The sequence below is a fragment of the Oreochromis aureus genome, linkage group 14 (assembly GCF_013358895.1).
Source record: "Oreochromis aureus strain Israel breed Guangdong linkage group 14, ZZ_aureus, whole genome shotgun sequence".
NCBI classification, from domain to species: domain Eukaryota; kingdom Metazoa; phylum Chordata; class Actinopteri; order Cichliformes; family Cichlidae; genus Oreochromis; species Oreochromis aureus.
In genome coordinates this window covers 39422277-39446948 of record NC_052955.1, presented here as the reverse complement: position 1 = coordinate 39446948, position 24672 = coordinate 39422277, and the positions used below count along the sequence as shown (strand labels likewise).

Below are 24672 nucleotides of genomic sequence, written 5' to 3'. Positions count from 1 at the left end.
ACTAGACTGGTAAAAGTAACATAATTCACTAAAATCTCTTAATTCCTAAATCAGCCTGTTTATAGCTGGGGAGCAGTTAGTAATAAACAACACTTAGAAGTAATGTACACTGTCCTTGTTTCTAAAGAAGAAGCTGCATCAGTCAAACTCCAGTTTGAGTACACTGTGTGTCTGTGGAGCAACTCAAAGTTTATCCAGTCTGGCGTGGGTGTATTTTACATATGTCTGAGCTTGGACAAGTGCTGAGGGGATTGTATGTTTTTAGAAGAACTGGCGGGTTTAGTCTCAGCATTGTGACTTGGCCCAGGCGTCCGTTCATCATGACATAGACGGTTAGTCTTTGCTAATCTCTTGCGTTCATCTCTGTGTCAGCCCAGTGTGTGGAGGCCAGGCCTTTTAGTGCCATCAGAGCAAATGATTTCTCCTGGGTCAGATGTACAGATTCTGCACAGTTCCTCTTGCTGTCCTCTTTAAACATATCCTCGAGGACTTGGCAATGATCAAAAGCCTGTTTTTGCAACGACCTGGATGTCCGACACGCTCATACCGTGTTCGTAATTGAGGCTTGAAGTGCAGACGGTGCAGATTTTGGCTGCTGTTTGATCTAGGACAGTAAAAGGTGCCCGTTTCATTGCAAACCTCCACTGGTTCCCTCAGCTGTAATGAGTGACAAAGATGGGGGTTGCCCAGTCTGGCCTTTCCAGCCACTTCATTAGCTACACCACAGTATTTGGCTTGCTCTGATTTATCTCTTTTCCGTTCGACATCTTTCAGTCTGTAATTTGTCTCCAGAGCAGCAGGTCGTAAGAGCATGAACTACGATGCATAGTGTGTGCGCAGACTTTGTGCATCTTATAATTTTCCTAAATCAGGCTGTGATGTATACTTGGAAACCACCAAGGCTGTGTAAATTATGCAGCTGTCTTGTAGATGCCATGTAGTACTCTTAATAAAAGCAAACAATTTGTGGTTAAATTTAAATATATAAATCTGCCCATTTGCCTCTGCTTAGCATCAATTTCTCAGATTTTTTTTAAAAGAAATCTCAGAAATTGTTTTCCTTTTCAACCCTTTGTAAACATTTTGCTGCTCAGTACTAAAAAGTCTTTCGTGGAATTTGACAGAGCTGGCAGAGCTTTGATGTACACTACGCCTAAGATCAAACAAATCTGCTTTCACACAACCCTTAACTGTGTGAGCGATGCTACACTTCACTGCTGAACAGGCCCGTCATACTTTAGGTCTTTATTTAGGCTTTAGGCTCTTATTTGTTCTGTGAAAATGACACATACGAATAACTTACGTACAGTTTTTTGAACTGATTATCTTGGAATCTGCAGTTGTTTAAAAACGGGACACCGTCCCAGGTATTATCGTTCTCAGTATTGGTCAATGCTCACAACACACACACACGCACACACATAGTATTAATACTGTAATATACAGACAATTGGCCAAATGATACTATTTCCTTTTTTTAAAAACTGCATGTCCTTTTACATCATGTTTAATATTGCTCCTTTGTAGAAGACATTTATAACCCAAATCATTTGATGTATTATTAGTTTTTGAAATGTCCTTCCCGATTTCTTTTAATAACGTCTTATATGATGCAGGTAGTCTCACTTTGCAGTGATACTTCTAAAGTAAGTAAGTGTGCCACCTAGTGGCTGTTGCGTTTGGAAGCAGCACTTTTGGAGGGGTGGCAGTCTCCTGCTGGTTCTCAATGCAAAATCATATGACTTCATAAATATATTTGTACTGACTTTTAGTAGCACATTTAAAAAAATGCTAAGACTAATGTAGAATGACTGAAAATAACATTAAGAAAAAAGTATGAACTATAATAGAATGACTGTTAACTTAACTAGGAGAGTTATTACGGTGGATAATATGAAAGAATTCAATTTAATTCAGTTTCAGCTCAGTTTTATTCATATCAAATCACAACAGCAGTTGCCTCAAAACACTCTGCAGTGTAATTTAAAGATCGTGTAACATGTGAGTCTAATCAATGTAGGCCCAGAGCAAATACACTGATTAAATGCATCATTTTTTAATAAAGCAACAAAAAACAAAACAAAAAGAAGCATTTAGATCATTTGTAGAGGAAAGTCCTTGTGATTACATAAAATCCAAACATGTCTGTTTTATAGATTCCATGCATGTTACTCTGCTTTAAAAACTTTGCTTCACTGTGAATTTGTATTATTATTAATATTTATTATTTATTATTGTATTAATATTGTCACAGTCTAAATAAAGTCCAAATAGACGTCCTTCCCCTTCCTCAGTGTCCAGGAGGGGGCGATGGGCTAACACACTTCAGCTCCAAACTCCCCAAAAAGTAGGATTCTCTCTCTCTCTCTCTCTCTCTCTCTCTCTCTCTCTCTCTCTCTCTCTCTCTCACTCTCACACACACACACACACACACACACACACACACACTTGATGACTTGCTGCATGCACTCCTTTCCTTATTTGAAAGCACTCATGTAACCTGAATATTGATGATAGTTATTAGTTTGCCGTTCCTCTTTCATTCTATAGATCTATGCTCGCTCAGTTTCCAGCTTTGGTGGCCCATCTGATCTGCCTGTACTCTATTAGAGCTGCATTTTATAGGTGTGTTTATTAGGTGTTTTTAATGGATCTTTTGCTCTCATGAAGTTAACTCAAAGCATTCTGCACTTTCTCCCTTCAGCACATGCCACTGGATTTAAACAAAATGAGAACCTTTCCATTTGTATGTTCTGCTTTTGTGCATGTCTCTGTTTTTGTGTGAGGAATTGGCTCCCTGAAGCCATTCACTGAAGTTGTGGGCTGTACATTTTTTCCTCTCCCTGCATTGTCCTGAAGGAGAACAGAGGTCTGTGATTGGACTCCTCCTGCTCCACTGAGAACCAGTGCAAAGGCTGCACCTGAGCTAAGCAACCAATAGGCTGCCTGCTCTCTCAGTAGCAGCCTGCAGAGCCACAGGATAACAATACACACTCTGTAGACACCATACAGGTTTCTGGGCTGTCTCCCGGCACTGTCAGACCAACATACTGTACCAATACCTCCCTCTCTTTCACACATACAAAACATTTAGCCAGCTTGTCAAAACTTAGCTACAGAACATAATGTATACCTTTTTTTTTTTTTTTTTTTTTTTTTACTTTTTTTGCTGTTTAAATGTTTATGCACAAGCCTAAAATTTTCACTTTGTAGTATAAAATGTAATTTTATGTGTTAAGCATCGGATCTAATTGGTTTCTAGCGGTTTCACTTGTAAAATAGATCAGCACATTATTATCCAAGTCAGCCTCTTCAGAGATGAGAAGGAGGTTTTTTGAGGTCATGAGTCCATTTCTTCCCCATTATATTAATGTCATATTTTAATCTCATGAAGCAAGCATAAGATCAGCAGACTTATTTGAGCAATACCCTTTAAAAGTGGAAAATTGGAATGATGTCAGAGTTTGATTTCCATTGCTGTAGTTTCTTATGCACTTAAATTAATTCTAATTTAGCGACAGACAAATAACACGAGGAAAGATAATAATATGGACTTTCACGCTTTATAAAGCAGAAGAACTATTTATGGTGATAATACTACAATTAAAAGTATCACATTCAGAACTGAACCATGTCAAAGGCGATTAAGTATCAGATATGAATAATGCCCATATATATGTTTCGTAAGCAAGCTTAACCTCTGTGTCGTGATTTAGCTGCATATAACATTATCATTTTTTTTCAATTTGTTTTTATTTTGTTTCTTGTCAGGTTGGTGCTAATTTCAAACAATTTACACTTTTTTATTTATTTCAATAAAATCTAATGAAAAGCATTTTTTTCCTTTTCAGTGTCACCATGACTGTCAGATAAAATGTAACTGAATAATAAAGTGTGCCATTCGCCCCTGACACGAGCAGAAGCAGTCTGTAATGTTTCACGAAACTGAAACATTCCAATAATCATAAGTTTGGTCTAAACATTTGCTGAACGAGGGTATTTAGCTGCTTTTCGATTGCAGGGCATGACTGCTTTATCCGAGTATAGCTGTAAGAAAAGCAAATGTAAAACTGTTAATAAACTACCAGTTTCTCCATGCAGTTACATAAGTAACCTTACACCCGGAGGCAGTAGAATATTTGTGTAATCTGGGGCATGCTGACTGATGTGAGACTAGATCCCAGCAGGCTCTGAAACCTCTCCTACAGGCCTGCAGATAAGCAGAGCCTCTGCGCTGCTGTTTAGCTTTCACACAGTTCAAACAGGATAAGGTGCAGTTTGTCTCAAACGAACTGCGCATTTTCTCCTGTTTTCCTCCAAAAGCATAAATAACATCATAGAGCAGCACTGATCATTTAACAAAGTTGTGAATAATCTTGGCCTTTTTACCCCACGCCGTCACCAGTCATTAGTTATGATCCACGGGGCCTCCACAGGAGCCTATTGATCACTCGCTGACTGATTGATTTAGACAAATACTTTTTTCTCCCAGTGTGCGAGGTCGACTCGCTCTCCCTGTTAATTGAAGATAACAGAGTGGCAACAATGGCCCCCGTAACAGAATGAGAGTCCTGTGATTGTCGCTGCAGAAAGAAAAGAAAAATGAAGAAGAAGGGGAGGAGGACGAAGAGGAGGAAGAGGGGAGGCTCTCTAATTAGGAAGCGGGGCGGTGTGGAGGCTGTGGCCGGCAGGCAGGCGACAGACGCCGGGTCCCGGACAAAAGGCTGTCTGCTGCCCTAAACTCCCCCTGCTTAACCCTTTAAACCGAGACACACACATGCAGTGACACACATAAACACACACACTGCTCAGGCCTCTGCGCAAGTCACATTTCTACTGAAGATGAGTTCATGAATGTACAGGAACACACACACACACACACACACACACACACACACACACACACACACACACAAATACGCAGCACTAATGTAATATTGCATTAATTCTTATTACTTTAGGCTCAAACTCCAAACACCATTCCATGTTTGGTTTCATAATACAACATTTATTTCCGCAGGTAAAAACATGTTCTGTTTCACACTAGTCCGGTCGGACTGTGAGCTGCTCTTTGCTTTAAACAGTTAAAGCTGCTCTCCGGCTGCAGCGGATGTGTGCGAGCGCAGCAGAGAAAGCTCTTCCTATAAATACTTCCATCACTTCAGTGTTTCTAAAAATACACACAATACTAAAGGAAATGCTGATTGACGGCGACCGAGGACCTGCTCGAAATAGAGCTGTGTGTACAGAAGACAGGTCCAGGAACTAAAACGATGTGACAAACTGCTGCAACAAAACACAAGAAAATAAAACATAAAAATGCAAATAAAGAGAGGCAAAGCCTGCTCTTTAATTCGTTTGCTCATGTAAAGTCTGAAACAATAAAGCACGCTGTAATAGTCATAGCTGTAGTCTTAATGCAAAAATTCTGCCAGCAATTTTGACCCACAAATTTCACCATGCAATTTAAATCTGTTTTTAATGACATGCAAACTCGACCCAGACAAATTTTCTTATCAAATTTAGTAAACCACACTTTTTCCTCCTGTTCGATATGTGGCCGACAGGGGGCGCTCCTGCCCCGCGCGTACGCGTGTGTGTCTACAAGCAGGCCCTTATTTGTGTGAAACCTTAGCTTAGATGACTTCATTAAAAAGGCTCCAAAAGTGGTGACAGTTGGTAGAGTGAGGTAATAATAATAATAATAATAATGATAATAATAATAATAATAATAATAATAATAATAATAATAATAATAATAATAATACAACCTTTCGCACAACATTTTTTATTGAAATTGTGAGACAATCAAAAAAAAAAAAGAAAAAAGAAAGAAAGAAAGAAACAAAAAGAAAAAAAAAATACCCGGACAACCAGCATAAACAAGATATTTCCAACTTTAAATATATTTATGAATAGATATGAACGATGCGCCCATAGGAGGAATTACTTTGAATGTCTCCTGGCTGAAGTGAAATAACCTGAGGTGTTTTAGAATCCATGTGGAGCTCTCTCTATCTCGCTCTCTGTTCCTCTGTGTTTGTCGGTGGATGCAGACTAAAACATGGCACACGTCTCCTAAAAAAAGTCATCGATGCTTCATACACAGTTTTTTTTTTCTTTTTTTTTTTCAAACCAACAAGCGCTAAATAGCTTTCATGTACAGTATATGTAAAACGGGGCGGAAGGAGGAAGAGGAGGGGGGGCAGGATAAGTAAGAAGGGGAAAGTTCCATTCGAAATATATACACGCTAATATACAGCCTTGAATAAATTAATACCAATTGCATATTCTTGGATCTTAGCTTTATTTACAGATTTTTTTAATTACATAAATAGTTCAGAAAGTTTTTTTTTTCTGGCATTAAATGATAAACGGTTCTTTCTTCCTCTCGCAGGCGGGACGTTCACCTTCCATCCCTTTTGAAATAATCAGACTTGCCTGTCGGGGTCGTAAGCCTCGTGTTCAGGCGTGGAGTTTAGAAACCAGGCTCGGATGCTCAAGTGCTTCAGGTTACCCAAACTTAACAGCACACACTTTCCACAGTGCCCCACGCACAGTGCGGAGCTGCAGGCTCTCGGGCAGGTTAGACCGGTATAAGAGGCCGATAGTGGCCTTGCGTGGTCCACCTGTGATATGACATGATGAAGTTTAATTCACTACTTGTTTGCTTGTTTTGTAGTGTCACTGTGACTCTCTGATAGACATCCTTGACCTTAGGTTAAAGTTTTTTCGTGATTATTTAATTCTTTATTTTCCTCACATTTGAGTTATTTCCTTATTATTCTTTTCTAAATCGTTTTTATTTAATGAGTGTAGAATTGCAGCAGGGATTTTTTTTCTGTTTTGTGTTTTTCTTTGTTTTGGTGGGTCTGGCCGTCCTCAAAAGCTAACCCTAAAAACACTGGGATTTCAGGGAGGACTTTGGTGTCTGATGGTGCTGAAGCTTTTCACGCTTTCCAACAGGTCAGCTCTGAAGGAAACTTTCAATACTTGTGAATTGAAAAAGATTAAATATAATTACATAGACTATATTTCTGTCTACCTGCAGCTTTGTTCCAAAAAATAGTCATAATTGGCCTTCATCAACGCCCATCAGTCATGCCTTCATCCCAGTCTCTGTAATGTGCTGTACAGGACATATGCACTTATAGTCCTCTAGTATTCAAGCCAAGTCTTCATCCCAGTCAGAGAGTCTTAATCACTTGGGACAGTCTGTATTTGGGGAGGGTTCCCTTTGGCCCTCCAGGCCGCTAACCAGTCTCTGGATGCTCTGCAGCTCGTTCACTGAGTCCTTCACGGAGGTTTTGGGAGACGCAACCCTCCCACTTGAGGCTCCTGTCTTGTGATTGCTGTGGTGCTCCGGTGCTGGGCTGGTTTCTCTACTGCCCGGTTTGGAGGACTCTGAGCCTGGGTTGATGCTTCCCTGCAGGCCGGTGGTGAGCAGGCTCGAGCTTTGAGGCAGAGACACCGGGAGCTGGTAGGGGTTGAAGCGGAGCCGTGGCCTGGATGAGCCGAGGAAGGGGTTCCTGGAGAGCGGACTGGATGTGCTGGTGGCTGGGAGGGCTGAGGCTGAGGCTGCTGCTGCAGCTGCTGCCATGTAGGTGTAAGGATACGGGAAGAGACCCCCAAATGGAGGCATGGGGATGCCCTGAAAGTCGAACAAGGAAAGACACGTAGTCAGTGCAAAGATCACTGATGTAGGACGATCATCAAAGAATCTCTTCTTTTTACCTACTCACAAAAACATCAGATTCTTCCATTTTCTCAGACTATTTAAAACTGATTTAAAAAGCACTGAAGCAGTAATATATATTCCTGGGTTTGTTTTGTTTATTTATTTATTTTTACAAATAGATGATTCTACATTTCAAAAGGTGAATTTGATGAGTGTACTGTTGTTTTAATTATCAACAAACCTAAATTCCGAGCTTGCTGAGCGTAGAGTTTATGTCAACAATCATAGTATGAAGAAGGCAAAGTAAATCCTATTTCCCTGTCCTGCTGACATCACATGACTGCTACAGGTGTGGAGATGCACTAAATCATTTAAGTGGGTGGCTTTCCTTACCTGAGAGGCAAGCATATGCTGGGACAGATGGAAGGGGAAGGGGTTTGGGGTTCCTCCTGTGCCCTGGGTGGAGAGGCTGCCATTTTCCAAACCACTTGTTCCAGATACAGAGGCCAATAGATGCCCCATGCCCATAGCGGAAAAGGCTCCAGGGGCCATGGCAAACTGCCCAGGGTGAAACAACAGTGGCGATCCGGTGTTCAGAGGGTTAAAGAACTGCTGACTGTGCAGGCCAGACAGAGCCAAGCTTTGTAAATGGCCTGGGCTGAAGTGTGAGGGGCTCTCGGTCTGGACTACAAGAGGGGAGAAGGCATCCTTAGTGGCACTGATGCCTCCAGCCTCCGAGTCCTTTGTTAACACGTCCGTGGTGTCCTTCCTGTGCCTGCTTTCCACTTTGTCCTTCTCGAGGCTCCTTATACTGAATAAAGAGTCATCCTTCTTCTCAGCAATGGGTCTTTCCCTCATGCGCTCCTCACACCTGGAGCTGTAGGGGGACACGGGTTCGGGTCCTGGGCTGTTGGACCCGGTGCAGCGCTCATCTTGATGCTCCAGCTCTTGCTCGCTGTCAGTGCATGTTTTATCATCTAAGATGCAGAAATCAGAAAGGAGAAGGACACATAAGCACCAGTCCTCCACTCTAACCCACACACAGCAAATCATGTGGTCACGAGGCTGGTGGGGACGCTCTCTCCACATCCACCTTGTATGTTCCAGTCTTTGAGAAAATAACATTTAACCTGCATTTTAAATATTGTATTAATTTTGAAAAATATTCCTTGTCAGCCTGTGTGTACTGTTTTAGTGAGCAAAGATTGGAAAAATGAACATATTTAAATTTTTATCAGAGCCCTTTAAAACTAAATACTGAGACCTAATGGACTCACATATTTTTGAATTTGTTATAATGGCGGTTAGAGTTATAACATTTAGATGAAACTTTGAATTTCAAATCCCACGGCAGTCCAAAATTAGGCTGATTTTACTGTCTTTATACACAGTTCTTACCAACAAAATTAACAAATTAAATAAAGGTGGGTCAGTGCGTTATCTTAGGCAACCTTTGGTTAACAGGTGAGGAATGCAAACCAAAAACCAACGCAAATCCAACAGTAATATGAGTAACAACCAAACAGTATGGAGGTCAGAGTCCTGTGGCACCGTTTAAAGACATGTCACTGTTTTATCTGAACGCACCACTGTCCAAAAAACAAAACAAAGCAAAAACTGAATCGCAAAAAGCAAATGCCACAATAAAAATCTACGACTAATAGTAATTGGTAATAATAATAAAATAGATAATTTATGTATGACAATAATGTATCTACTCTGCACTCATAATTGAACTAATTTAATACTTTATCACTTTAAAATATGAAATTACTTCATAACCTAAATGATGATTACAGCAGCTCGTGGCTATTAACGCACCCCGCTGTCATGAAATCTAACAAAGCCCCTGCACCAAAGAAAAAATAAGCGGTAGTATCACTAACCTCGACTTGGCCTGCTGAACCTCAGCGGGCTGGTACCCGCTCCCAGCGGGGAGTGGACTGTGTCCCTGCCGGCAGGAGGTTCACTGGACGAGGCGTCCGAGTCCGCGCCCTCCCTGTCCGCCTTGCACTGGTCCTCGTACATCCGCAGCGAAGGCATGGACAGCTGCTTCCTGGAATAATAATAATAATAATAATAATAATAATAATAATAATAATAATAATAATAATAATAATGATAAATCAGTTGTCTTTGCTGAATAAAAAAAGGCCGATATTCAAAGCGCGCAGGCACACACACACACACACACACACACACACACACACACACACACACACACACACACACACACACACACACAGCAGGTGTTATACAGCAGTTTGTACCTTTTCTCTCTCCTTCCGTTCCCCGTGTCTCTGAAACCTTTGGCGAACGGGTTGTTGTCGATCTTCAGCTGTGTTATCTATCCAAAATAGAAGGACAGGAGCAGTTTTATACACACAGAACCACAGTAAAACACACACACACATTGTTACATTGTTAGGCCCCAGTGTCTCCACCTGGTCCACATGTATTAAAACAATGCCTTTGGATTAACAAACATACAGCGTAGACCTTGCATTCGCATTATTAATTAAAACGTAATGATGGTGCGTTATGCACATAGGCCCCCGGAGAGAAATTCTGCCACGAAATATTCCTCTGTGGGGCCACAGAGGCCTTCGACCCCCAGAAAAATGGCGGAGGATGCAATACTTGAACAGATAACGCTCATATCAATAATTAATACTGCGGTTTGGAACACTGCTGCCTCACGATATGTGGAGGAGGCCGATGTGGCTCCGTGTATTTGAAGGAGCCACACAGGCCTCGGGGGAGCTTCCATGCTCCTGGAGGCCCTCCGTGGCCCCAGAATTCAACGCTTCAGGCGCTTCCAGTTTGAGCAGCGAGTCTGAGCATCTGTCCAGTCTAGCTGCAGTGTGACCAGCCCTTTAAATGCCTCCTCAATTGTGTCTTTTTGCCATAAACGTTTAGAACATGACCCCCGCCCCTGGACACGAGTCCCAATTAGCTTCAAGAACGAGGCGAACGAACAGCCAAGGGCTCCAAAATAATGCCATCATTTTTTTTTTCTTTACAAATTCAGTAGGAATGATTAGCTTGGATATGAAAATAAATAAATACATAAATAAATGACTCTAGTGTCACTTTGACAGGACAAAACTTTCAAATATGACGTCAGTCATTTTTAACGCAACGTCACAACATTCATAACCTCCATTCTCCAGCATTTATACGCCTAATTTATTCACTTCTGGACAAGGTAATAGCCCATTTATAGCCCGTGAATAGCCGATAACACACACACACACACACACACACACTCCATTTGAATTCATAGCTAGATATGTCGGCTGCAGCCACAAATCCAAGCAAAACAGCAATTAAAAAAAAAATCCAGAGGGACATGGGAGTCCTCTGCAGGGAAATTAGGCGACCTACAAAATCAGATTAAGTCTTCGGGGGTTGGTGGCGGGGGGAGAGGACGCTGATGTAGGACGTTTATTTAGGATGTTTATTATGCAAAGTATAGCAGCCATATTAGAGGCCGTCGGTGGAGTGTGAACGCTGACTCACCTTGTCGTTCTGATATGCTGTCACAGCCACGAACTCGGTCTCGGGGAACACGTACGTCCTGAAGGTGCTGTAGGGAAGCTTCAGGATGTCGTTGGCCCGCACTATGTGGAACCTGGGCTGGTACTTGTGCATGGAGTTCAGGATCGTCTGGACCAACACACACAGAAAGCGAAGCTTTCGAGTGAATATCACGGCATGTTTATGTCTCTCTCTCTCAGATGCTCAACCTCGACACCAGGCAGAATCTGTTGCAGGCGGATCATCCAGCGCATTGTTATTGATGCTGTTATAATTACTGTGTAAGCAGCCTGGTCTGTAATTAGTGCGGGGCAAAGGGAAAAACCTTACCAGGCCACACATGCTGCCATGAGCGATCAGAACCACAGAAAAAAAATGATTTGATCCAATTCCTAACAGCACAAAGAGCTACAAATTTCACAAGTACACACGCAGAGACACCAGAGCGGCGTGGAGTTACTGCCCGGTGGTCTGTTTTGACGCATCAAAGACATCACACGCAAAATTTAAAATTCCCCCAAAATGGACCGGATACAAAGTAACAGTGAATATACAGAAAACCAATAACTTTAGGTGAATGTACGAGGCAGTACAAGCCCAAATCAGCGCTGCACACACCAAGAAATTCTGCTTCTTAGCTATTGCAAATTATTTAGACTGACGCGTCATGTTCCATTTATTTCCAGTAGAAAGCACACAAGGCTGCCATTCAGATACACACTGCAAAATTTGATAATATGCCCCTTTGCAAAGTGCTAGCGTTATTATTTATTTGATTTTAAATGCTTTGTAAAAAAAAAAAAAAAACAACCCCCAAAGTAAAACCAGTTATTCTGGATAAAACACACTCCACAAATATAGAAATGAAAATATAAAAAACACAATATATACAACAGCCATATGAGGTTAGTAGCTGGAGGGAGCGTTTCGCACTCACTTCATCTTTCTGACCCGATTTGGTAATACACTTAATCCTCAGTCTCGCAAACAGTCGGCTTAGATATGCTGGGTTTTTTTTCTTTTCTTTTAAGTTCCCAATACAATCCGGCCTAAAACAAAGGTGTACAGTAGGGAGGTGCAGTGCAAACTACGGTCAGGAGGTAAGGAGGCCTGTAGGTGCTGCAGCTCAGGCAGCTGGGCCTGGCTTTGGATATCAGGGTGGAGAAAAATGCAGACCGGTGATATTCTGCAGAACAGCGAAGAGACACAAGTTCCAAGTCAAGTAGCGACAAAGTGACAAAGCTTTGGGTGTAAAGCCGTCACGTATTATATTCTCCGTTTATTTCATTTTAGAATACTGTAGAAGACGCTGATACTCTGAGCAAATTTATGTGAGTGTTCCACGTCTCTCAGCTTTACTGAAGCTACTTGATCATTTTTCTGTGGCAGTTTCACACCACAAACTCGCTCTGTGCTCTCTTTTTATTTATTTTCGGATTTTTTTCCTGTGGTCACACTATCACCCATTTCCCCTCATGTCTTCCAATAAATAAATAAATAAAATAAAAAATCCATACATGTCGAAAATGTCACCTCTAATATTTCCAACACTCAGTGCAGCGTGTAAATATGAAAAATATCCTCCCAGCACAGAAGAAAGAAAGAAAAAAACTCTATTTGTACTTACAAATCCATGTTTGTCCGAGATGTTGTTGGTCAGCTTGAGTTTATGGAAAGCAACAGGCTTGGCCATCCACTGCTCGCCGGTGGCCGGGCTGTCCGGGTGGATATACATCCTCTTGGGCATCTCGGGGTCGGCCTTGCCCGCCACCATCCAGCGGGAATTGTGGAACTTGTAGCGGCAGTCGTCCGCCGCCACGATGTCCATCAGCAGGATGTATTTGGCTTTTTTATCGAGGCCGTTTATTCGCACTTTGAACGGAGGGAACATCCTCCTGCGGAGAGAAACACACACAGGGAGTCAACACGCCGCGATACAAGCCAAACACAACTGCACATTATCCTGCAACATTTGAGCAAATTTGACAAAAGAGGCGTTGAGGGAAAAACGCGGCGCTCGTACAGGCAGAAATATTGCAATTGTCAGATATTCTTCTCCAAAGCTGCACACAGTTAGGCGACAGCAACGCGCAAAAACACAGTGCGTGCGTGTGTGTGTGTTTCTGTGCGTGTGTGTGTCCAAGCCATCCACTACAAAGCTGAGGAATATATTTATGACCACACCACCTCAGGTCCCTGCTTTTTGAAGTGACAGCCTGTTTATAAAACCCAGAAGCTCTGCTGCCTCCACAGAATGCAGTTTGAGAGATAAAACCTGATCAAAGCTCTTACCACATTTCCCCCAAAATATCCCAGATATGTGCTGTGGTCACGGTGGAAGTAGATGACAAATATTTCAAGACAAACGGGAGCTTTATTCAATAACTGGCTCCTCTCCCACAAATGTAGATGTGGGCATAGTTATTTAAAACTACATTTAAAACTGCTATTGAGGGTATAATTACTGGTAAATGCCGTGTCCTCGCTGTTTTTTAATGTAGTTTTTTATTTTTTAAATAAATGAGCAAACCAACAATCACTGGAAAAATATGTACCGACCGTGCAAGGCCTGATAAAAGAGGCTGCCGTTTACTGGCATTTTAGCTGCTCTAAAATTCTCGAGTAATTCTCCGAACTTACTTGGACGAACCGAAAAGGGTTTAAACTGTATGGAAATAAAAACACGTTCTCCGGATATCCGTGAGCGGATCTATACACATCGGACGAGAGTTCTTACCTTCCTGACTTGGTAATAACCATCTCCGTTCCGAGTTTGTGAAACTGGTCCCAAAGATCCTTGGCTTCCAGTGTAACTTTTGGATCGTCGTCCACTTCCTCCTCGGGCTCCAGGCTTTTCATGCTGCGGAGATGAGCCGCCTGATGGTGACTGAGAGCCGGGTGGAGCCCAGCTTCCGCCGCCCCTGCCAGGCCGTGGTCCGTGATCGGCTTAGTGAGAGCACCGGGAGGGAGGCTGAGCGCCGGGAAGAAGGAAGGCTGAGCGGCCGCTAGAAAGGCGGACATGGGGAAGTCGGTCGGCCGGTGTGCGTGGAAAGGGTGATAAGCCATTGCAGTCCCTGTGAAAACTGGATCTCTCATCGGTGCATCCACAAAAAGCGAAGTGAAATAACAGATATTTTAATGGTATCTCCCCCCAGCCCAGAGCCAGAAGGTCCGCTCTTCGACAGCACTCAGTAATGTCTGTAAAGCGGCACAGTGAACACACAGCGCGTTATCGGGGTGAAGAAAATAGCCCAGAGTTGCTGCTGATGTGCGTTTCCTTTGGTTCCTGCACCGAGTCCGTCAGCAGAAGTGGCGCTTCAGTAGAAGGCAGAGCCCGGCTGCGCTGTGTGCCTCTCAGAGAAATAAGCTGTTTCTCAGTCATCCCACACTGACTGGAGAGATGTGGCCCCGTTCACTGCAGATCTGTGACTATCTCACATGTCCTTCCTGCCTCCATCCCCAACACTAATGAACCAAGCCCCTTTGATTGCTGATTTTACGCTTTCTGGACCAATTGTGGGCCCCTATAGGCGTGGTTCTGACAGCTCCGGCCAGACTCTAGGAGAGGAGGGGGGACAAGAAGGTGTCGGAAGCATTAGCAGTAAGAAAACATGTCAACAGAATAAAATATTAACCAATGACAGGAAAGATCGGGAAATCCCACCCCCATTTCTAAGCCAAACACCGGGTCAGCCCTTAGTTCTTGGCCGGTGGAGGCATCACCTCTCTCGGCTAGCTTTTTTATAATGTCGCCTGCGGAAAAAAAAACCCCAACCTGTCCACAGACTCAGTGTCTTAATACTCACCTTCATACAGAGGAACAGCCTCACTTCTCCATATTTGCCACAGTGTTTTCGAACATGTCACAGCAGTAAATCTCGCAGCTCATGCTCTGCATTCCGGAGAGATTTCTTCTCAAGAGCTGCTGCTCTCTCGGTCGCTCTATAGTCTCTATAGAGACTTCGTAATTATAGCGTCGGCTGTTTTGACGATTAGGCTGGATTTGCCTCACACTAGTCCAGGCTATGTTAACCGTGTGTATACTGAATCGAGCCTCAAACAGGCTCGGTTTCCCCGGGCGGGAGCCGCGTATCTGTGCGTTTTCCTGGTGGGGCTGACGGGGAGGCGGCAGCAGAGTAAAGCGGGCTGGAAAAGACCAACTCTGATGCTGCGTGGAGCAAAAACAGAGGAAGCCCGATGAATATTGATGAGTGAATTTTGCGAGAAAAATGAGGGAGAAAAAAGCGGTGAGTGCTCACTTCGATACCATCTCTTCCTTGTTTGGCTGCAGATGAAGTTTACTGCATGTATTTGAACTTGTTAGTATTGTGTCGCTGCTTTATTCCTGCTGTTGCGGTGCTGCTGGCTGTCGTGGGGATTATTTTTTCTTTTCTTTTCTTTTTTTTTTTTTAAACTCCGATATCAAACAGCGGTGAGATGATTTAGAGCTCAGTCTGAGTTTGGGGCAGGCCGTGGTGGTGTGTAATCTCCGACAGGTTGTATTTTGTCAAACCAAGAGCAGTGCGGGACTCCAGGAGCCAGGAGGGGGTGGTGGTGGTGGTGTGAGGCACCAGCCTCCCAGCACTCTGCTCTGCGGAGCTCCTTCGGCAGAATCCAGTGAACTCGGACTCGGTTTGTTGGAGAGTCGCTCGGCGCCGGTCGGCTGATGCGCCGCAGTAAGAACAATCTCCTGTCTCTTTAGATTTACCCTCAAGTGCTGTGAAGCGAAGTCTCATCTGCGGCTCTGCTCCACTGTCCTGCCTCGGTCATGACTCAGTGTCGGATCTGAGTCCCCCACCCCCCCCGCCTCCTCGTTTTGGATAAACAGCTGCCCTCTCCGGGCTGGGACGATCGCGAGTGGGCCACAGGCGTCACTTGGACAAAAACTGAAACAAAAAGTGTTAATCCCTCTGAATAAGTGTGTCAGCGACAACTGCGCATTTCCGATGAACCCCTGGAACTTAGCCGCCTCTCTGCGGCTTCCGCTGACACCCGCACAAAATTCTTACTAGCCATCTAAATGTCTTCAATAATAAATCTAAACATCAAAACAAAAAAATAAAAAATTGAATAAATAAAATAAAATAATCAAAAGACGAAATGCTTCTAAACTACCAAGTAATCCGTTCGGCCTCAAAACAAAAAAGACAATCAGAAAAGAAAAGTGCAAACAAAACGATTTGATATCTCCAAACCGACACCACCATTCGGCTTGTGTGTCAGATACAGCATGTCATGTGATTTAAGAGCATGGGATGTCTGCACATCTCTGTGTTACACACTTGTTGCTCGACTCCCATCATACAGCCATGCGTAAAAGAGTCAGCAGGCCAGAGAGAGAGTAGCTCCGGTGAACGGGGCTCATACACCTGAATGAAGCCGTTTCCATGAGCCCAGTGGATCCCACACACATCCCCGAAGCGTCATGCGCTCCCGCACGGCACACACATCAGCAGCACAGAGAGTGTCAATGTTAAGAAGAGTTGTTTCAGTGTAAAAATAATTAAGATGGGTGTTGTTGTGGTGTGTATCTAACAGCTGACTCGTCCCTAAAGCTGCTTTTTTATTTTTATGAAGACGTAGGAGACTTTGGGAGCTGCTCACTGGGCTTTACTGTGACACAAATGAAAACAGATTAGCAACATATGGAGGTGGATAACGGTTTTTCTGTTGGAATGCTCAACTGGATAATTGTATCAACAATGCTTTTACAAATTAGTCACCATTTATTTGTTCTGTGCCTTCAACGGTACAGAAATCTCCATCAAGCGCGATTTAAAAGTCATTAAGTCAAGGCAGCAGAGCTCCAGGCTGCTGGGAGCTCTACGTGGAAGGGGCATCGGCCTGATAGATTAACGTGTCCTGTGTGTTGTGGACTAATGGAAGCAGACAGTAAATATGCTCCTTAGACTTGTTCTTTGGGCATGTGTTTGTCAGCTGGGGATGTGGATATGAAGCAGTCTGCGAAGAAAAAATGCGCCAAAAATGAGCAAATTCTCTGGTTTTGTCGTCAGTTTCTGTTGTCTGAAAATTTCTATTATTAAAATAATAATAAAAAAAAATAAGATCACATAGTTGTCAGAAATGAGCCTAGATGAGGACGTTTGGAGGCTTAAATCTGAGACCTTTGGAGCTGCTTGTCACACTTCAAGCTGCAGGATCATATTTACCCCGAATTAACTACTTGCAGGACGCTTTCCATACAGTAGGAAGTTGACTGAGGTTTTTCTATGTCCTTTATTCGTCCGTTCAATACAAGACAATACAACTGTGCGTAAAATGCGCCTTCCGTCCCGGTCATTTGGCCCCTGTGTCAGCGATCCGGGCCAAAGACGCTCTAATTACAACGTAACGGGACGGTTTTTGCGCCATATTCGTCTATAATCGAGTATTGTTATTTTCTTCCTTTCCTCTGCATTGTTCCTTTTCTCCTTTCATCTCTCCATCTTCTCCTCCCATCTCCCTGCATCATCTCTCAGGCTATATTTAGCGGCTAGACTGAGGCCTTGGCGCCAGACCGTTTAAGACCTGTCAAAGTCCCTCATATTTCCCCTTGTCACATGGAAACCCGGCGACCAGCGGCCCTCTCCTCCTCCTCCTTCTTTTCTCTTCTCCCGCTCCTCCTTCTCTCTCCTCCTCCTGTAACTACCAGCAGCTTTCCTCCTCCTCCTCCTCTCCTTCATCTCCTCTACCTCCTCCTCCTCCTGCTCCTCTCCGGCTGCCTTTGCTAAATGAAACATATCACTTCTCACTTGTAGCAAAAGGAAAATGTTTCCTTAAGCCCTCCCAAACTCAAACACTCTCGCACACATATTATTTGGAACAATGCATCGAAAAAGATGTTTGCTTGTTTGTTTTTGGATCTGGATATTACCGGATGCATCACAGATATGCTATTAAAATAATAATAATAACAATAATAAAATAAAAATCTCACACCTTACACATGTTCAGTCATGAACTACAGCCACTCACATCCAGGGCTGAAGCCTTTTACCTTCCTTGCTGCATTCTGCGCCATATCTCATCTGCGTCCACGATGTTGAATAGAGGGGTTAAGGTGCGTCTGACTGACAGGTGGAACGCCAGGTGAGGGCGCTATGGTGACCCGAGGGAACCAGAGGAGGGTGACAGAGCTGTCACAGCTACAGGCGTCACGCAGCAGACAGCCTCACAGAAATCTGAAGTCTTTCCGTTTCAGTACATTTAATCCCCCTGCTCATTTCAGCCATCTCAGTTCTGATGCTGCTGGTCACTGCGTCAGGGACAGGAGACGTTTGAGTGGCGCCACAGGTGCACGGCGCGCTGCGCTCGTGTACGTGTCTGAGTTTGTCCAGAGATGAAAAAAGACGCGAATACAGGAAATTCAAATGATGACATCACCTGTTGCTGTTAATCTCAGGTAGAAAAAAAATAGATAAATATGAAATAAACTATGAATTAAAACGGGCTTCTGTTGTTGTCGGGTTACTACTTTATAGAGGAAATTTCTCGCGGACATCCGGGGGCCGGATGTGAGAAATTATTTAGATTTCCCGAAGGAAATACTAAAATATTAAAGTTTAAGATAAAAAAAGTAAGAATAATATTTGCACCTAAACTGTGTTTGTTATTCAGCTGGAATCTCCTGATATTACTCCTGAAAATCTAGAAGTAACGGCGCACTTACGGTGCAGTATGTCTGCACGTTATCCTTGAAAAGTACACAGGGTTACCCCGAGACCCAATAATTAGCTCTGCTGGGTGAATTCTTCTGGATTCTGGACCCGAACGGACACAAATTATTTTTACTGCACTCGTGCATGCGCACAAATTTTTGTCAAAGCAAGTTCATCCTTATTTACAGCGATTCTCTTAAACCTGGAATCGATGTTTTACGAATCTCTCCGATAAACAATGTGACTGCAAAACGCACGAAGGCACATTAATAATAATACAATAAGCTTAAAGAAAAAAACCCCATAAGATTCATCCACTCAAATCTAAACATTTATGAAGTTCCATTTATTATTTATAGTTTTTAAACAAACAAGCAAACAAACAAACATTTGTTTGGCACATCGAGCAAACAATCGCTCAACTAGATTATATTTGTATTTTTGTTTTTAAAAACTACAACAAAGTCTCTTTTTTGCGCGCAGTTTTACCAAATAAATCCAAGAAAGAGATTCCACTCTGTTTATGTGCATGCTTGTGGTTCGGAACAGCAGGTCTAAATTCATCCTAATCAGCAAACATTCGGGTATTTAACATCATCCAGCTGACAGCATTTATTACCATTTCATGTAAATCGAGGCACATTTTTTTAAACAGCAAAATAATCTTTTGTGTGTTTTGCAGATGTGTTGACAGCATGGAGAGATTAAATTAGCAGCTGCAGCGCCGGGAACATTGAATCATATTAAGGATCAGCAGCAGAGGAGCGGAGGAGGAGGAGAGGCTGTACCTGCAGGCCTCTGCTTTCAGGAACCCGGCACCGCAAAACATCAGGACATCCGCTAAATAGCCCACAGAAAACCTCTCACCCAGGGCAGGGAAGTTTAGACAAATACGCTTTATTCTTATTTCGATCCTTATGAAAACACCTGGAGAATGAAAAAATTTAAACAGCCTGAAAATCATTTAAAACGCGGCAGAAACAGTGAAGCTGCAGTAAATTAAAATCACGCCTGAACGACAGATATCCGAAATATCGAAGGATCGAATTACGGATCAGAGTCACGTCACGTCACGTCAGATCACACGCACTGCAATATGAATGACTCGGTCTGAATGAAACGAACCTGAAAAGTTCTGAATGAATGTCACTGCGTGACGGTGGTCTCAGAGGGTGGCACGCCGGGAGCCCGCAGGAACACCGAGTCCAGACTTTTCACACAGTTTCATTTCAGCGTCGCTTCATTTGAATTTTCGAATAATTATCCTGCTCACAGAAATAATGATTTCAGCCAGAAAACCAGGTTTCACACAGCTGTGCTGTTCAGCATCAGGGTTCTAACATATGATTTGATGCGCCTGAATTAATCACTTGTTGCACACTATTTAAAATCAGCAGCCTGTTTTCTCCACAATACTTTGGAAACAGCTTCAGTGTATTTTTAACATCACTGAATTTAGTCAAAATAAGAACAAAACAAAAAAAAAGAAAAGAAAAGAAAACAACGACACTTTAAACATAAAAGCATCAAATTTTCGTCCTTAAAGCACAGCCTGAGTGTTTCAGTGTGAGTGGAGTCTTCCTCTGGTCAGTCCACCGCGCACTTTTTTTCAACCCTGTGCAACTAAATGGAGCGCTCACTGAATTTCTCCAAAAACATATTTAGAAAAAGATGAAAATAATAATCTCTGCAGAATGTGTGTTTACAGCCCTCTCCACAGCAATGCATGTCTCTTTAAATCCCGTCTTAACGCAAAATTCAGTGTGTATCGTTTTAAAAACTAGTCGAGTTCGTTTTATTGAGGACGTAGAATCCACGCCAATATTGAATTCCCGAACAGTTGATTTGTAATTTACAGTCACCATAGGGAGCCAATTTACACTCTCCAACTGCACAGCCATACACGAAAGAACAACACTGTATTGGTTTGTAGCTGAAGTGAAATGCTGAAACCAGCTGGGAGTTCGTGGTGGTAAAAACTCAAGCAGAGAGACAGTCATGGGTTCAAATCTAATTTGCCTTGTGCACAACACAAACTCAGGAAAAGCTGCTGAGTAGCAACAGAACTCAGGGCCCAATGCTTTGCCTGGAAGGGAGCTTGTTACTGCACACACTCACTGTGTAACAGGCCTTCTTCCACAAGTGAAAGTGTGAGCTACGAGGAACACTGCACACTTATCACAAAGAATACAATGTGAGACACTTCAGAGAAGGCCAGCAGACCTCTTGCTCTTTATTCTGAAAATTATGTTTTGAACTGCAGCTGGCAATAAGCATGTTTATTGATAACACTAAATGGAAAGCGGTGCACAGCTATGCAACAGCATCAATTGTTGGCACTTGGCCTAAAGAATCACAAACTAACAAAATCTCTGATGACCAAAATGATGCTGATGATTCTGGGAAACTGTTCAGTCGAGCTGGACGCTGATCTCACCAAAAACCTGCAGCACTCTTCTTATATTCTACTGCCGGCTGCTGACCCGATTAGCTAATACTGTCACAGTCCTGCTGAATATTCACAAGTTTTGTTCTCTCATCACACATTTCCAAGCAGGAGCTCTGATCAGAATCAAGAAATCTCAAAGTTTGAGCAGTTTATAAGTCAGGGAGCCAACTGTGTCATCTTCACTGACTGAAATCAGGGAGCAGATTTAGGAGCTCAGTAACAGCACACATGTTCCTCTGAGTTCATGTAAACAGTGCTGCTCAGTTCAGCCATTCAGAATTTCTTTCCGTGTACTCCCACGTCACTGCCCACTTGCTAGAAATCAATAATTGTATATATTTAAAACATTTTTAGGGATTTTGGTGCGTGTGGAACTTTTGTTACATTTCAAACATGTCCGTGGTGGTGACGGAGACTTCCTCTGTATTAAAATGTGCACCTCTGAAGATATTTAATAATGTAAAGTGTTTGCAAGAACATGACAAAATAAAGTGACTTTCATCTGCAAACTGCTGTGTCCTTTCTGTTTATGTTGCATAATGCTGAAGTTCCTCTGGTGAAGTGGCACATCCTCCCAGCTGGAGTTTATTTTTCCTTTATTCGTAACGGAATCTTGCACATCAGCCTAAACAAACACACTTTGCAAAGGTTCACATTTATCCATTCAGTCTGTGCATGAACTCGTGCTGTAGCCATTTTCCTTTTGAAATATACATGAGCGTACGACGCGAGCTGTTGATGGTTACGCATCTTTTCTCTTCAAGGCTGGGAAGGTTCCACTGCAGCTCACAGTGTTAAGAATGAGATCAGTGGTAGCACATAAAGCACACGCTGTTAATCTAATTTCATTCAGTTTAACTGTCATCAGTTTTGTTTTTAGAATTAGAAGTTTTGCTGATTAACAGAGAAACAAACATGCCCTCTCACTTCTCTCTCAGAACAAAGAGCACGAGTTGCCCATAAAACGTCCTTTAACCGCCCGTTACTGCCTGTTAAAAAATATGGCACTAATTAGCAGTGGTACTGTGTGCTGATGGTCACCGCCGTGGTTGAAATGGGAACATTAGGAGCAATCAGAGTGAGGACAAAAGACAGTTTCATTTTCTTCACTTTGTTTTTTTTCTTGCATGAATGCAGGGAAAGAAGTCAATGTTTCACAAATGTAACAACAAGAATAACAATGATGTTTTTCTTTTTTTTACTGTCCATTCAGTGTCTGAGAAAGCACATCTGACATGCAGGCAGACCACATGTAGCACTGCAAATTACATTTCGAGCATTTTCTTGGGAGTGCAGTTATTTTCACTTTGGACAAACTGTCAGACAAACTCTTTATTTCTGCAGGCAAAGAAAAAAAAGAGAGGAAAATATAGATTTGAAAGATCTTGAACAGGAAAAAGATTTTGGTCAAAAGTTGTTAATGTACAAAATTCGGCGTGACGACTACACAAGCCTCCATTACTGCGCTCAATTAAAATTTACTATCTGGAAAGGCGGAGTGGGAAATATATCCAAATGATTTCAGAAACATATCTCGATTACACTGTAAACATCTAAATTACTCCAGCAAAGCAGTAATAGTGTCATCTCGTTACTGCACCCTTTGTCAAATGTGATTACATGAAAATCAAAGGCATGAAAGGAGCAAATTGAATCTAAAACACTGAGCGGGAGGCCATGACAGCAGCAACACGCTCTTACAGGGGGAGAAGGAGCTCCCGCACGTCGCTGCCTGGAACAAACATTTCCTTTTTTTCCTCTGTCAGCACTCCCGTTTCATACGCTTCATTCAGACAATGGGCACACCTAACCTTCAAAAACACACGGAGAACGACGGCAGCTGAGCGAGCAGCAGGCGACGCAGCAACAAGGTAACGAGCAGGGTTACGCTCTAATATTGAAAATATTGGACGTTTCTCCCTGACAGCAGACATATCAAAATATTAAACTGTATTTTATCTGTTCTTTATTTAGCGTACTTCTAAGCAGCTGCTCAAAACAGCTGCTACCCTTTAAATGAATGAGTTTCCAAAAGTCTGCAATAAACGAGTCCAGGTGTTTCCACCCAGACATGAGCACAATTCGAGGGTAAACAGCAAATCGGTTGTGTTTTTGGAATGATTTGGGAATTAAAATGATCAGATTTGAATTGAGTGGAAATTGGCACAATTTTCAGCAGCTTGAAAATTCAACCCCAGAAATGAATGATCAGTGGCGGCCGCAGCTGATTGGTGAGCAGCCGTCTGAGACGAGAAGAAACAAAAAGTAAAACATGCTGACCATAGAAACACAAATCTTTTGATTTGGACTCAATACACCGCATCGGTGCGTGAGTGGACGATGGTGGATGGGGAGGCGGAGCAGGGGGTCGGGTGGGACGGATGCCAGCGACGAGGAGTCCTAGGGGAAGTTGGTGGGGAAGAGGCTGAGCGGCTGGCTCTCGTTGGTGGGCAGCGGCGAGCGGTAGCCCTCGAAGTTGCGTGGGATGCTGCCGCTGGTGGAACCTGAGCTGTTGCTGAGGGTCTCGATGCTGCCCTCCCTCTGCAGCTCTGCGGGGACAGTGAGACACAATGAGAGAACGTAGAGTTAGAGCCAGCAGACAAACAAGATCCTTGGCTAATCAATAACCAGACCTACGTGTGCCGCCTCAGTCTCCTTGTGGTTTATTCAGAACTACCGGGGGTGCAGCCCTCTTTCATGAATATACAGGGAGTGCAGAATTATTAGGCAAGTTGTATTTTTGAGGAATAATTTTATTATTGAACAACAACCATGTTCTCAATGAACCCAAAAAACTCATTAATATCAAAGCTGAATGTTTTTGGAAGTAGTTTTAGTTTGTTTTAGTTTTAGCTATTTTAGGGGATATCTGTGTGTGCAGGTGACTATTACTGTGCATAATTATTAGGCAACTTAACAAAAACAAATATATACCCATTTCAATGATTTATTTTACCAGTGAAACCAATATAACATCTCCACATTCACAAATATACATTTCTGACATTCAAAAACAAAACAAAAACAAATCAGCGACCAATATAGCCACCTTTCTTTGCAAGGACACTCAAAAGCCTGCCATCCATGGATTCTGTCAGTGTTTTGATCTGTTCACCATCAACATTGCGTGCAGCAGCAACCACAGCCTCCCAGACACTGTTCAGAGAGGTGTACTGTTTTCCCTCCTTGTAAATCTCACATTTGATGATGGACCACAGGTTCTCAATGGGGTTCAGATCAGGTGAACAAGGAGGCCATGTCATTAGTTTTTCTTCTTTTATACCCTTTCTTGCCAGCCACGCTGTGGAGTACTTGGACGCGTGTGATGGAGCATTGTCCTGCATGAA

General features: G+C 42.9%; 2 protein-coding genes and 1 long non-coding RNA gene across 4 annotated transcripts in view; 1 reads left to right on the top strand and 2 right to left on the bottom strand.

The window, feature by feature from the left end:
- Nucleotides 1–6288: 6288 nt before the first annotated feature.
- On the bottom strand, nt 6289–15144 carry tbx2b (T-box transcription factor 2b). 2 transcript variants are annotated; one of them, XM_031728567.2, is made up of 8 exons: nt 15025–15144; nt 13956–14776; nt 12846–13113; nt 11201–11353; nt 9949–10025; nt 9565–9734; nt 8072–8655; nt 6289–7651 (listed from the first exon to the last, which is right to left on the bottom strand). In XM_031728567.2, the coding sequence occupies exons 2-8, from the start codon at nt 14312–14314 to the stop codon at nt 7202–7204; spliced, it is 2061 nt and encodes a 686-aa protein (XP_031584427.1). In that variant the 5' UTR covers nt 14315–14776; nt 15025–15144; the 3' UTR covers nt 6289–7201. The 2 variants fall into 2 exon arrangements, with proteins under 2 accessions (XP_031584427.1, XP_031584428.1); XM_031728568.2 differs by having other exon boundaries at nt 11201–11347.
- Nucleotides 15145–15332: 188 nt separating this feature from the next.
- On the top strand, nt 15333–21834 carry LOC120443650. Its single transcript, XR_005615562.1, has 2 exons — nt 15333–15465; nt 19559–21834. It is a non-coding gene; the product is annotated as an uncharacterized LOC120443650 (long non-coding RNA).
- A 591-nt stretch (nt 21835–22425) lies between these two features.
- The window catches only part of bcas3 (BCAS3 microtubule associated cell migration factor), a 316950-nt gene continuing 314703 nt past the window's right edge, over nt 22426–24672 (bottom strand). The window contains exon 24 of the mRNA XM_031728566.2: nt 22426–23874. Coding sequence (XP_031584426.1) covers nt 23726–23874 — 149 coding nt within the window. The 3' untranslated portion in view covers nt 22426–23725. The remainder of the gene's footprint in view (nt 23875–24672) is intronic.